At 43.7% G+C, this 14,975-nt stretch overlaps 1 protein-coding gene across 1 annotated transcript in view; it reads left to right on the top strand.

Annotated features, from left to right (window-relative positions):
- The window catches only part of PNPLA1 (patatin-like phospholipase domain containing 1), a 72,383-nt gene that overhangs the window by 50,555 nt on the left and 6,853 nt on the right, over positions 1-14,975 (top strand). Inside the window, exons 4-6 of the mRNA XM_006882173.1 lie at positions 1,986-2,195; positions 4,490-4,550; positions 13,375-13,908. Of these exons, the coding sequence (XP_006882235.1) occupies positions 1,986-2,195; positions 4,490-4,550; positions 13,375-13,908 (805 nt within the window). The remainder of the gene's footprint in view (positions 1-1,985; positions 2,196-4,489; positions 4,551-13,374; positions 13,909-14,975) is intronic.

The following is a 14,975-nucleotide window of genomic DNA, read 5'->3' as shown; positions in this document are numbered from 1 at the left end:
GAAGGAGGGGTAATCTCCTCCTGTACCAGTCAGATCTGATTTGAGGGTACACGCACACATACAAATAATAATAAAATTAAAATAAAAATAAAATTTAAAAAAAAAAGAAGTCAACATCTCTCATTTTCTTAGTCTTCCTTCTCATTCATTCCCTTTTTCAAGTAAGCCCAGTTCTCCTAACAGGCTGAGCATGACTGCTGTCCAACAGTCCCTGTCTCTACTTGTCCTCAGAGCATACAAATGCCTCATCTTTATCTAATTTCCCAAATTCTTTCACTTCTTAGTCCTTATTTGATCCCCATGTCTGCCCCTTTTGGTCCTGCCTGGAATGAAATTCTCCATGGAGGATTTACTAGTGTTGCTAGGTTTTGACAGAGTATAGACTACAGATCCTGGATCATCAGGACCAGAACACTGAGTGAAGACTGGAAGAGACCCTTGCAGTCAGCTCTGTCAGTGAACCCCAGATTTTAACATGCACAGGACTCACTCAGAAATCTCGTTTTTTAAAGATGCAGATTCTAATCCAATCAGTTCAAGGTGAGAGTTAGGATTCTGATTCTCTATTCCATGGACTATCAAAAGCATAAAAGTCTGTTTTGGAGCAAGTGCAACCAGGTGCTCCTTAGAGGCAAAGATGGTGAAATTTCATCTCTAAGGCTTTGGGCATGTTGTCAGCAGGGGCTAGTCCTTGGAAAAAGATTCCATGCTGGGGAAGGTGGAGGGTCAAGAGAAAGATAGGAAGACTTTCAACAAGATGGATTGACACAGTGATTATAACAAGCTTGACTATGCCAGAGATTGTGAGAATGACACAGGGTAGGGCAAGTTTCAGATCTGTTGTTCATAGGGTTGTGCACAACAACCCCAAGCGTGGTCCATGGACCAGCAGAACTGGCATCATCTGAAGTTGGTTGTTGTGTTGTTAGGTTCCATTGAGTTGAGTACAACTCATAGTCACCCCCTGAAGAACCCACCTGAGCCTTGCCCTACCCTGCACTCTCCTTGTAATCTCTGATGATGCCCGAGCCCACTGGAACACGTAGAGCATTGTTGTGATTGTTGTTTTGTTATGTGTTGTTGAGTGAGGGGTGTCAGATGCACCTCATCCCCATCCTCATTTTCTACTGAGAGGAAATCAGGCCCAGAGATTAGGATTTAACTATTAGACAAAAGGAATTCTGGTAGCATTGTCCACAGTGCATTGCACTGCTAACAAATAGACTGTGTGTTTCTGGTGGTTCAAATCCACCAAATACCCTTGGAAGAAAGATGGGAAGCCTCCTCCCATTAATATTTGTAGTCTGAGAAATGCAATGGAGAGTTTCTATTGTCGTAATTGACGCACTGGCAGTGAGGGAGTGAATGAGCGAGTGAGTGAATGAATATGACTGAGCATGTAGCTGGAGCCTGTACCATTTGTCAGGGACCCCAGAGAGCTAGAACCTCTGTAGTTGTTGATCTTCATTCACTGGTGAAGACACAGAAGCCTTCCATGGGGAGGGACCTGAGGCAGGACATGCAGGGACCGGTGGCAAAGCTGTGACCATAGGTGTCTGACCTCACAAGAAGGAGGCAGGTTGGACCTGGGGCAGCCTGGGAAAGTGGTTATGTCACAGCCTGCTCAGACTCAAGCGCTCACCCACCTCCCCCGCCCTCAGTGTCTGAGTGGCTCCAAGGGAGATATCCTTCATTCAGAGTAGGGGTGTCCACCCCCCTTTGTCACAGAGGCCTGAATGAGGGCCCCAATCTCAGCACCATTAAAATTAGCTCATGGGGACAGTGCAGGGATGGAGCCCTGGGGCTAGAAGTCCAGAGCTGCCATCGACTCACCAAGTGACCCTGGGCATACCACCCACTCACGCCAGATGCCAATGTCAAGGACTGTCCCAAAGAGTCCCAGGAACTCATATCCTCAATGAACTTGCCAAATGGCATGAGGCCCCTGACTCCAGACGGGCTTTTCTCCCTGTGCCCACCTGCAGAGATACATTGACGGGGGCTTCACTGGCATGCAGCCCTGCTCCTACTGGACGGACGCCATCACCATCTCCACCTTCAGTGGCCAGCAAGACATCTGTCCCCAGGACTGTCCTGCCATCTTCAACGACTTCCGCCTGTTCAACTTCTCCTTCCAGTTCTCCCTGGAGAACATCACCAGGATAACCCAAGCTCTGTTCCCCCCAGACCTGCAGGTGAGAGGCAGGGTTGACCAGCTGGCCTGGGCAGGGTGGGGGCCTGGGCAGGCTAGCCTGGGGATGGGTAGGGGAACCAGGGTACTCTGCTCCTCTCAAGTCATCATTTAAACTTCTTCCTTGCTGCTAACTGGACATGTGTTGCAGTTGTTGTTGTTAAGTGCTGTTGAGTCGCAGGTGACTCATAGTGACCCTATGAAGGAGAGTCCTCAACGCTGTGTGTCTTTCATCCTCTCTCCAGGTTCACAGGGTTTCCGGAGTCAAGCTATTACAGAAGTGGATGCCACTCCTCCTTCCAAGCTTGTTTTAATTGGGGAGCTCCACCCAACACTGTCCACATTGGGTAGCCAACCATTAATGCATTTGACACATCAGTGTCACAGTGTTCAGCCTCACAGCAACCACAAGTTACCGCTGTATGGCAACTTGTACACCAGGACTATATGACCTAGAGGAATGTCTGAACAAAAACAATGAAAGACAGGCCCGAGGGCCGAGGATTAAAAGTCACCCACCTTTGGTTTGGTAGCATCGCTTTCTGTCCACTGGGCCAAGCAAATCCTCCAAGCTGTCTCAGTTTCCATTTTCTCCTCCATAAAATGCACAGATGTGAGGACTGCTGACAGGAACGTTATCTGAGTGCTTCTGCTCTGCCAGGAAATACACATAGCAGGGGTCAGTCAGCGACCACCTAAAGGACATGTCTACCACATAGCCTCTTTCAAAGGATTGTTAAACGAGGAAAAGAACACGTGACTGAGATCCTGTGCTAGCTCTCTAGCCTTTTACAGAAAAAGACCAGCAATAGGTACCAGTATGATCCCATTTTATAGATGAAGACATTGAGGCTGTGAGTATTTAGAGCTACACAGTCAATAAGTGGTAGCACTTGGATTTGAACCTTAAATTTCAAACTCTGCTCTTCATTTGGTTTCAGTGTGCCTTCCCTGTTTGAACCAGGTTCACCTCCTCTGTTCTGGCCTGTGGACAGGACAGTAACACATTAGCAAAATATGGGCATATTATCAGGATTTGTTTCCCAAGTCTTCTTAGCAAGGGTGTTCTGCAGGGACACTCAGCTGTTAATCAAAAGTTATGTGGTTCTAATCAGGCAAGTCATCCTCAGGAGATCAGGAGATGTAGTGCATTGGGCAAATCTGCTGTCTGAAGAACAATGATGTCAGTCTGAATACTAAAGTGTGCCTGATTCAGGTCATGGTCTTTTCAGCCACTTGTTACACATCTGAGACCTGGACAATGAATAAGGATAATAGAAAAAGAATCGATGCCTTTGAGCTGTGGTGTTGGAGCAGAGTACTGAATACCTTATAGACTGCTAAAAGAACACACAGATATGTCTTAAGAAAAAGTGCAGCCAGAATGCTTGCTTCTTGGAGACAAAGGTGGTAAAGCTTTGTCTCTCATACGTTGTTAGGCATGTTGCCAGGAAAAGTTATTTCTTAGAAGAGGACATCATGCTTAGAAAAGTGAAGGGATACCTTCAACAAGATGGACAGACACAGTGACTGCAGCGAAGAGATCAAGTGTGTCAGAGATGTTGAGGATGACTCAGGATAGGGTGCATTCAGGTCTGTTGTTGATGAGGTTGGTGAGTCATACTTGACTCAACAACACTACTCTCGAGAAAGACATGGCAGTCCACTTCTACAAAGATTCTTGCTTTCTCATTGCCGTCAAGTTGGAACCAACTGATAGCTCACCATCCAGTGGGGTTTCAGAGGCTGTGACTTGTACCAGAGGAGCTGGATTGCCCATCTTTCTCTGCTGGAACAATTGGTGGATTCAAACTGTCAAAGAAGCACTGTCTTTGGGATAATAACACAACTCTCTACCTACTAAACATCTAGAAAGCCCTATATTGTAGTGTGGAACCAATCAATGACTCTCCAGAAAGTATTCAGAGGCAGCAAATAGCACAGGAGGAAACTGCCCATCCTCTTCCCACGGAGCACCTGGTGAATTCGAACTGCATGCCTTTGGGATAGCAGCACAGCTTCTTACCACTAGGCCACCAAAGCTCCCTATTGGACGATTCTGTTCTGTCCTGTAGGATCACTATGGGTCACAATTGTCTTGGCAGCAGTGATTTCAGCAGTGAGTCTTCTCAGCAGTGTGAAAGATGTGGTATTGTTTGAATTAAGTTTTAAAAAGCTTAAGAAGTGAAGCTCGCAAACAGTCCGAGTTCATGCTTGGGTAGGGAGCTGTGTATTGCCCTATTGCTGCAGCCTTAGTGACCTTGGTGTCTCTCTCTCTCCCAACTCCATCAACCCTAGGTCCTGCACAATTACTATTACCGAGGATACGAGGACACAGTTTTATACTTGAGGCGGCTGAGTAAGTACCATGTGGGGTCCTGGGGGATGGGAAGGCTTGGAGGGCAGAGGAAAGACAGGAAGTGGAAGATGTGAGTAGAGTAGATTTGTGAACCAAGATGCTCCTCACCAGGAGAGCTAGAAGTGGGTGCAGGGACCTGATGGTCTTCATGTTCAGGACAGGCTCCTGTGGTCAGAAAATTAGGGTCTCCAGGGAAAGGGGAGAATTTAACTGCAAAAACAACATGTGTGCAAACATAGTTGGTTTTCATTCTTTATAAATTCTGTATTTTTTATTTGCCTGAAACCCAAACTCCATGCCACTGAGTTAATTCTAACTCCGTGCAACCCTAGAGGACAGAGTAGAACTGCCCCGTAGGGTATCCAAGGCTGTAATCTTTATAGATACACACTGTAAGCACTGTTCTCACAGAGCAGCTGCTGGGTTCAAACTGTCCACCTTTCTGTTTGCAACCCAACTCTAAACAGTTGTGCCTCCTTCAATTTGCCTTCTCACTCAAATCTACCAGTAACTTCAAAATCCATCTCAAGGACACTTCTGCAATCAAATCATGAGATCAAACAAAATGCCACTCCGCCTTCTTCTTTTGGCTCCTCCTGTAAACAAGTGCCGCTCTACATCAAAAAAACTAAGGTCCTCGCTATAGGACCAACAGTCAACATTATGCCAGATGGAGAAAGGATTGAAGCTGTCAAGGATTTAATCTTGCTTGGATCATCAATCAAAACCCTTGGTACCAGTAGTGAAGAAATCAGGAGACATACTGCATTGGGCAAGTCTGCTGTCAGGGACTGCTCCAAAATGCTGAAGAGCAATGATGTCAGTTTGAAGACTAAGATGCACCTGATTCAGACCCATTGTCTTCTCAGTCACCTGCTACACATCAGAGAGCTGGACAATAAATAAGGATGATAGAAGAGGAATTAATGCCTTTCCAGCACCACAACTCAAAAGAGTATGGAACATCCCATGAAATGCCAAAAGAACAAACAGGTCTTGGAAATAGTGCAGCTGGAGTGCTCCTTAGAGGCAAGGCTGGCAAAGCTCTGTTTTTCATACTTTGGACATGTAGTTAGGCAATGCTTTTCCTTGGAAAGAAATATCATGCTTGGAAAGATGGAGGTCAGTAAAGGAGAAGAAGACTTCCAATGAGATGGATTGACACAGTGACTTCAGTAATGGGCTCTAGTGTGTCAGGGATGATGAGACTATGGCAGGGTTCATGTTGACTTCTCATAGGGTGGCTATGAGCCATACTCAACTTGATGGCGCCTAGCAACAACAACAACAACTTGACATTTTTGTGGGTGATTTCATGGTCTAAAATGTTCTCTGAGTATAGTGCTAAAGTATCATCTAGAGTTCCAAAGCATAAGATGCTGTGATGTGCCTTACAGAGAAAACACATGTGTTAAATAAGCTTTGTTCAGGTATGACAAGCAGTGCTATAGGCTGGGAATTCAATGTTAGTGAACCAACAGTACAAGTAGTCTTCTGCTCACAAGGGGATTAAGTACACACACATACACACACACACACACACACACACACACACATAATTGCCTTTAATAATTAGTATCTTTATCAATAGAGAGCAGTTCTGCTGCAACTCTAAGAAAAACAGTTCAAATCCACTAGATGCTCCAAGGGAGAAAGACAGGCAATCTCCTCCTCGTGATTTACAACCTCTGAAAACTAACTGGGGAGTCAACTATGAATCAGTTCCTACTCAACAGCAGTTATCAACAACAAATAATGTATTTACATATGAATTGTATCTTTATTTGTCTCTAAGGGGTGTAAACATTCCCTGACATATGTACATACATTTAAAATGCACAAATCAAAAAAGGAAAACAAGTAGCTCCAACAACAAAATGAACAACGGACAGTTTTGATGGTGTAAGACTGAATATGCTGAAGCTTTGCCTGGCATCCTTTAAGCATGTTGTAAGGAGGGCCAGTCCTTGGAGAGAGACATTATGCTTAGAAGGGTGGATGGACAGCACAGGAGAGGAAGACCGTGGGTGAGATGAATTAACTCAATGATTGGGGCGATGGGAGTAAGTATATCAGTGACAATGAAGTTGGCTCAAGATAGAACAGCATTCAGAGATGTTGTACGTAGGGTCACTATGAGTCACATGCAACTCGGTGGCACATAACAACAATAACATCATAGGTCTGGTCAACAGTGAAGCTTGCATTAGTGTCATAACCATGACTGTGTAGTGGTTATCTGATTTGTGCTAAATTCAATTGTCATATGTCATTAGAGTTGAATATTGCCCAGCATACGATCCATTCTAACTCCCAATACCAACACTGACTAGGTCATAGCCCGCTATTCCACAGGATTCTGAACAGAGACTATAACAGTGAATAAAATAATAATAATGAACACTTGCAATTGAACAGTTGATAATTACATCCTGCAATATTAAATAGAATGCATATTGCTAATGATGAAAGGTACAGGAGGGGGAAAAGGCAGTCTAACTCATAAAAATATGTTATCATAACTCAAATATAAGTGGGAGAACTAGCTACAAAAAAGTCTTTAAACATAAACATGAATTGATACCATATTGATTAGTTGATGAAAGTAGAATCAGTAACTTACAAGAATCTAACTAACCGTGTATTTACCCTAGGAGCAATTCTTTGCTATTTGTGGTGTGTGGTGCTTACACAGCTTTACAGAGCATAACCACTGCAAACAACAAGAACCAATTGTATGTTTATGAATTTTAAAACTATACCTGGAAAATATATAGTTCATATATCCTGGGAGAATTCCATTTTCATGTTATTTTAGTCTCTTTCATAAAGTCACATTGTTAGTATATAGTTACTGTGATGAGTTTGTATTTGATTAAAATTTTGAGTGACATAGTTGTTACAAAGTAGTAAAAACCCAGAAGTTTCTTTCCCCCAAGTTTGGTTTGGAAAGTGTAGTTCCACGCTTATATTCCTTCTGTGTATTATCAAGGATGGAGGAATTATTTCCGAGAAATACATTAAACACTTCATGAAAACTGTGGCAAATATCTTTGCTTAAAAGAAGAGGGGGATGACCTTCCCCTTTTATCCCTTTAGGACATATTCTTAGAAAAAGGAATTACTAGATCAAAGAATGTTGTAAAAAGAGCAGATGCACCATGAAGGAGGCTGAGTTTTATATCTCTCTGCTTTATAAAGGGTAACTGTCCCCATCAATAATATCCATAGTACCAAACAGTAAGCTACATGGTCAAGCATATCACTCACCCCACATGCTTCTGCACCTATTTTTACTAATAATTGGGTCCTATGTTCGTTGCAATTTGACTCACAAATTTTTGAAGTTTATTAGGGAAATAGATTGGGGAGTAGGAGAGGCAAAGAATATCACACAGTGTAAATCCATGTAAATCCATGTTTAGTCTAGTAGTCCCAAACCACATTAACAAAGCACAGTTCCTCTATTAGTGAAAGTCCAGGTTCAGTTCAGCAACACAAATGCACCTCTGGTTTCTTTAATCATACATCAAACTGTATGTCTGAGCAGTTACAAGTCAGCTTTTTCTTTAGCCATCCAGCAAGCAAAACTTTTAACTTTGGCTCCTTCTCCAGGGTTCTTCTGGTTACACCTAAATACAGTCTCTTCACAGCACTGTCACAATCTCTTCACCTTCTCTCCACCACTGTTTTTCCACCGTATACAAAACATTCTCTTATATTGACCACACAGCTGTTGATGATTTGCAAGACCATGCTGCTAACAGGGGCTAATGCAATTGATAGAAAACCAATTTTCAAAGTTTCTGACACCACGGATGGTCACCTAATGTTATAAGCTTTTTTCCATATTGTCACATGGCTTCATAACTGTCATTGATACAGTTGTATAAATTTCCACCATGGAGTTTTATGGAAAACTGTTAGGCTATTCTTTTGGATTTCCAAATGTTCCCTAATATAAGTACTATCATAACAAATTTCTGTGCATATAATTTTAAAAGTACTTTGCAGATTAAATAAAGAGGTTGAATTAGCATTTCTCTACTAAAATATGCTCACTTCTTCTGCTTTATTTTTTGTTGGGTTTTCCCCCCTCCTCTTTAAGATCACATCCTTCTTTCTCAGGATGAGAAAACTCTTTTCTTCTCTTTCTACTTTAGTGACTGTAGCTATGGGCTCCAGTGTGTCAGAGATGATGAGGGTGCCACAGAATAGGACAGGGTTCAGATCTATTTCTCATAGAGTCACTATGAGTCATACTTGACTTGATGGCATGTAATGGGTTCTTTCTCTTAACAAGGATCAAGGAGAGGCCAGGAGATTAGAATGGAGAAGACATGGGCTCTGGAGGCATGTAGCCCTGAGCTGGGTGACCTCAAGAAAATCACTTGCCGTCTCTACGTCAAGGTTTTCTAATCTGGAATAAAGCATTTACATCCTAGCTCCTGACACCTATGAACTGTGTGGTCTTAGGTATGCAATTGATTTCCTAGAGTCTCAGCTTCTTCATCTGTATAAGGGAACTAATTGTGGTAAATTTCTTCCTATACATCTAAAAGTTGGACAATTAATAAGAAAGATACAAGAATCGATGTCTTTGAATTGTGTTGTTGGTGAAGAGTATTGAAATACCATAGACTGCCAAAAGGACAAGCAAATCTGTCTTAAAGGAAGTGCAACTAGAATGTTCCTTAGAGACAGGGATGGTGAAACATCATCTCACTTACTTTGGGCATATTTGTTGAAGGAACCAGTCTTTGGAAAGAGGCATCATGCTGGGAAAGGAAGGGGATCAGCAAGAGAGAGGAAACCTCTGAACTGTGATGAATTTATGCAGTGGCTGCCACAGTGAGTCTGAGCATGACAGAGATACCAAGGATGGTTCAGAATAGTGCAAGGTTTGGAGCTGTTGTTCATAGGGTCACTATGAGTTGACTTGACAGCAACTAACAATAACTGAAATCTACATCAGAATTTTGCTGTAACAATTAAAGAAGTGAATCCCCATAGAACCCTTAGAATAATGTTCAAATAAATGGTAGGTGTTACTGAGGACATCTGGAGAGGGATTTCTCCAGAGTACTGAGAAGCAATGATGTCAGTCTAGAGACTAAGGTGCACCTGATCTAGTCCATGGTCTTTGCAATTACTTGCTATGCATCAGAGAGCTGGACAATGACTAAGGATGACAAAAGAAGAATTGATGCTTTTGAATTGTGGTGCTGGAGAAAAGTATTGAACATATCATGGACTGCCAAGAGAACAAAAAGTTCTATCTTGGAGAGAGTGAAACCAAGTTTCTCCTTTAAGGTTAGGTTTTGGAAGCTCTGCTTCACATACTTTTGGCACGTGGCCAGGAGGGACTGGTCCTAGAAGAAGGATATCATGCTCAGAAGGATGGAGGGATAGCACAGGAGAAGAAGACTCCAGATGAGATGGATTGACACAGTAACTAGGGTAATGGGAGTAAGTGTGTTGGAGTCACTGAGACTGGCTCAGGATAGTGCAGGCTTCAGAGATGTTGTATACAGGGTCTCTATAAGTCACAAATGACTCGGCGGCACATAACAACAAGAACATCAAAGTCCTACCCCACCACTCTTCCAAGACCTCAGTCATCCTTGACCGTGAAGACACCCCTGCCCCCCTTAGGACAGAGTCCTCTTAAACCTACTTGTCTGATAACTGCCTTTATCTTCCACATTCACAAAGGTGACAACTACAAAAACTGAGACTCAAGTGTCTGAAAGACAAATGACCTGAGGAGTGTTGGTTGGGGGTTGGATGTGATCCCTCACTTATAGAGCCTTGTAGATCCTTGTAGATCCCCTGCTGATACTTATGTTGAAATCACCTGAAGATCATGATAAACTATAGATTCTGACTCAGTATATCTAATGTAGACCACAGCGAGTGGTGGTGTAGACTACAGCAAGTTGACCTCCTAACCCAATGGCTGAGCATCTCAGGCAATTGACAACCACTGGCATCTTTGAGAGAGTAAATGAATGAGTTTCCTCCCATCATGGTTTACATCCTCAGAAATCTGGTATAAGGATGCTAGGAGTTGGAACCAACTCTAAAGCAGTCACTGAGTGAATGAGTGAGTGATAGCCAGGGTGTGAAAGCAAATTCTCAACAGAAGCTTGAGCCAGAATGATCCTATTTGAAACTCTGTGTTATTCTATTTTGGGCATCCATGAGATTATTGGAAAGATACATGAGGAATTGATTTCCAATTCTGTAAAATTAGGGATCACCAGTTCTGGTGGCTTAGTGGTAAGGAGGTATGCTGTCAACCCAGAGGAATACGATTCAAATCCACCAGCTGCTTCATGGGAGAAAAATGAATAATCTCCTCCCATATAGTTCACTGCCTCTGAAAACCTTCTGGAGGATCAGTTATGAGTCAGTTCCAACCTGATGGTACGTAACAGCGATGAAGTGGGAGCAGGTGGAATGCACAAGGAAGAGAATACCTGGCCCTGACTACAAGCTGCTTTTGTTTTCTATTCCAATTTGGCTTTCCCTGTCCAAGTTGTTCCTCCACCACCTAAATCCTCATGCATCTGTGGGGGCTGGATTGGTCTCCTGAGACCGCAGGGGAGCAGAAGGTACTGATGAATTTTGAGAAGCTAGGGGTCTGTGCCCCAACCACAGTCTAATTCCCCACCTGATCTAGGAACAGAGAAGATTCCACTCCAGCCCACAGCCCCTGCCTGCCTGCTTGGATGGGTGTGAGCCCCTGCAGGAAGCCAACACCCTCTGGGCGTCATCTTCAACTCTTCACCCACATCCTTGCATCGTCTTTCTCCGCCCTAAAAGGACTCACCTAATTATTCCTGCTGCCAGGCAACGCCATCCTCTCCACCTTGGCCATCCTGGGAGCAGACTTGTGCCAAAGGGAAGGATTCTGTGGCTGACTTGCTTGAAAATCCACATTCCTCAGGCAGACCTGTAAACTTGGGTGTTGATTGAAGTTGGGGTTCAGGAGCTACCAGGCCTACACTATCATCCAATTCCAGGCGTGCTGAGCGAGACCTCGTCCACTTCCTGCACTCTAGGAACCCTAGTGACACTGTGGGTAAACACGTTCTGCTACTAGCCTGGAAGTTTGGTGGTTTGAACCCACCAGCTGCCCTGTGAGAAAAGGAGGAGGTATCGACGTCAATAAAGGTCTACAGTCTTGGAAACCCAATAGAGTAGTTCTGCTCGGTCCTTTGAACTGTGGTGTTGAAGAAGAGTACTGAATTTTCCAGGGACTGACAAAAGAATAAGCAGATGTCTTAGAGAAGTTGCAGCCAGAGTGCTCCTTGGAGCAAGGATGGAGAAGCTTCGTCTCAAAGGCTGTGGGTGTGTGACTAGGAGAGGTTATTCCTTGGAAAGGGATATCATGCTTAGAAAGGCCAAGGAGAGGAAGACTCTCAACCAGGTAGATTGATACAGTGACTGTAACAATGGGTAGGACAGGGTTCAGATCTGTTGTCCATAGCGTCGCTAGGAGTCATACTCAACAGCACCTAACAACAGCAACAATTTTGTCCCTCTCCAAGGACTCAACTTAATGGCAGGGTTTTGGTGCTTCCTTCTTTGAACTTTCTTTCCCTCCCACCTCTCCTCTTGTGATTGGATCCATCTGGATGCATAAGTATACACAGAAGTAATAAACTATCACCTCATCAAGAGAATGGACAATTCATCACAACGTCTTTGTTCCCCTTCGTTATCCTTTTCACTCTTCCATTGCTACCACCTGTACTACATCCCCAACCAGTTCCTGCTCTGTTTTTCATTACTATGGAGTCTTTTGCTATTCCTGTAAGTGGAACTGACATTATTTTTTTAGTTCTCTCGCTCATAATTATTTTGAGATTCATCTCTGTTATTACATGCCAACAGTTCACTCCTCCCTCCTCCTAAGTGGCATGCTCTAGTATGGACATACCATAGTTCATGTATACATTCATCTATTAAAGGTTATTTAGGTTGTTTCCAGTTTGTAAACAGAGGTTCTGTAAAAAGGCATTCACCCATCTTTTTTGTGCTCTTCATTCTCTTGAGTAAATACCTAGGAATAAAATGACTAGGCCGTAAGGTAGATGACTGTTTAACCTTTAAAGAAACTGCCAAACTGTTCTCCAATACGGTTGTACCATTTTTCACTCCTACCAGCAAGTCCATGAGAGATCCAGTTCCTCCACATTCTCGCCAACCCTTGGTGTGGTGAACCTTCTTCATTTCAACGATTCTAATGGGTGTGTAATGGGGATGGGCGTGTCAGAGACAATAAGATTGGTGCAGGATAGAGCAGGGTTTAGGGCTCTTGTACACAGGGTCGCTATGAGTGGCAAGCAACTCAACGGCACATAACAGCAACCACAATGGGTACGTGATAGAATCTTGTCATTTTAATTTGCAATTCTCTAGTGACTAATAGTTTTGAACCTTTTTTCATTTGCTTATGTATTGTCTACATGCATCTTCTTTGGTGAAATGTCTGCTCAATTCTTTTGCCCATTTCCCCCACTTGACTAAAATTCCTTTTTAGAACAGTATTACATTATAGAAAAACTGCCTTCCCCACACTAGGCTGTAAACTCAAAGAGGTCAGGAACCATGTTTGCTTTTGTTCTCCTTTATCACACGCTTCTGTGAGAGAGTCTACTGAATAGGGAGTAGTGACACAATGAAATTCTCAGTATAAATTCACGTGTAAATGCAAGCTAAAGGACATTAATCCTTCTTATGAAAACAGTCTGGTTCACGTGCTGCTGCCTGGGCTTGGTACCATCATTTACGGCCCATGCTTTTGTATTTCTAGATGCTGCCCACCTTCATTCTCCCTACAACAGAGTGTTTTTCCCCCGGGTGGAAGTGTACTGCCAGATAGAATTCACCCTTGGCAACCAGCGTCCGGAACGCCTCCAGAGTGAGCAGTCCAGTCTGAGAGAATCCATGCAGCTTCGCTTACGGAGGATTCCCAAAGAGGATGGGAAGGGAGGCCAGAGCCCACCTGTGTCCCCACCTGTGCAGATGCCTCACTCTGCATGTGAGCACCATGTGGAATCACCAGTTTCACCACCAGGTGAAACATCCTGGGCGCAGTCTCCTGCATCACCACTGGCCTCATCACCTCCATGTGCTCCAACCGACTTGCCACCTGTCTCATGCACGCCGCCCGCATCACCCCTAGCTGTACAGGCACCGCCTAGTTCAGCAGTGAATGCACTTGAGCGGTCGCCATCAGGAGCACCATCCAGATCTGTGAAGGCTGTGGAATCATCCCCCCAGCAATCTCCTTCAGCATCACCTACACGGTCACCTCTAGAGAAACCAGACCTGGAAAAGCCCCAAGGTATGGATCCTGCGGGTTCTTACAGATGTCTCACATGTGTAACACCACAATAACTGATCACCATTGCTTCAGAGGGAGAAGCCTAAGAGGGTAGCAAAGTTACCTGTTATGTATGAGGACAGGCCACCACCAGGAAGCCATGTATTTGACATTTGCTCATTCAATTAATCTAATAGAGAGCTCTGGTGGCCTAGGGTACAGAGTGACCTGGCAGTCCAAAGGTACACCGTTTGAATCCACCAGATGCTCCAAGGGAGAAAGATGAGCAACCTCCTCTCATGCAATTTACAGCCTTTGAAGTCAGTCCTAACTTGAGGGCACATGACAACAATAACAATATTAGCCTAGTGGTTCTCAAAGTATGGTTTCCTGACCAACTGTAACAGAAATCAGAATCCCAAATCAGAAATATGGGGGGTCAGGCCCAGTAGTTTGTCTTGCTTATAAGGCCTCTGGGTGATTCTTTTGCACACTTGTGTTTGAGAAGAGTTGCTCTAGTACTTACAGTGAATGTTGTTGTTAGGTGCCATAGAATCAATGTTAACTCACAGCAGCTCTGTGATAACAGAACAGAACACTTCTGGATCCGGCACCGTCCTGCGCAGTCTGTTCCCATCATAATGTCAGGCCGTCTTGTGGAGAGGCTTCCTATTTTTTCTTTTTTTTTGCTCACCCTCTCCTTTACCAAGCAACATGCTCCAGGGACCGGCCCCTCTTGATAAGAGGCCCAAGAATATGAAACAAAATTTAAACAACCTGTACTTCTAAAGAGCATCCTGCCTACATTGATTCCAAGGCAGACTGGTTTGTTCTTTTGCAGTCCATGGGCTATTCAATATTTGCCAACACCACACTTCAAAGGCATCACTTATTCTTCAATCTTCCTTATCAACTGTCTAAGTCTTCCATATTTTTAAAAAATTCACTTTAATGAAAGTTTACAGAGACTTAGGGTTTCCAGTCATTCATTGTTGCACTTTTCTCCCTTCCCACCCCTCCCCCAATTCACTCTTCTCCTTGGAAAGAAAAAACAAAAACAAAAAACTCTTTCATTGTTATGCAATCCC

This window comes from Elephantulus edwardii, unplaced genomic scaffold, assembly GCF_000299155.1.
Source record: "Elephantulus edwardii isolate Elephantulus edwardi_28Jun2011 unplaced genomic scaffold, EleEdw1.0 scaffold00017, whole genome shotgun sequence".
In the NCBI taxonomy this organism is placed as follows: domain Eukaryota; kingdom Metazoa; phylum Chordata; class Mammalia; order Macroscelidea; family Macroscelididae; genus Elephantulus; species Elephantulus edwardii.
This window is presented reverse-complemented; position numbering and strand designations above follow the sequence as displayed.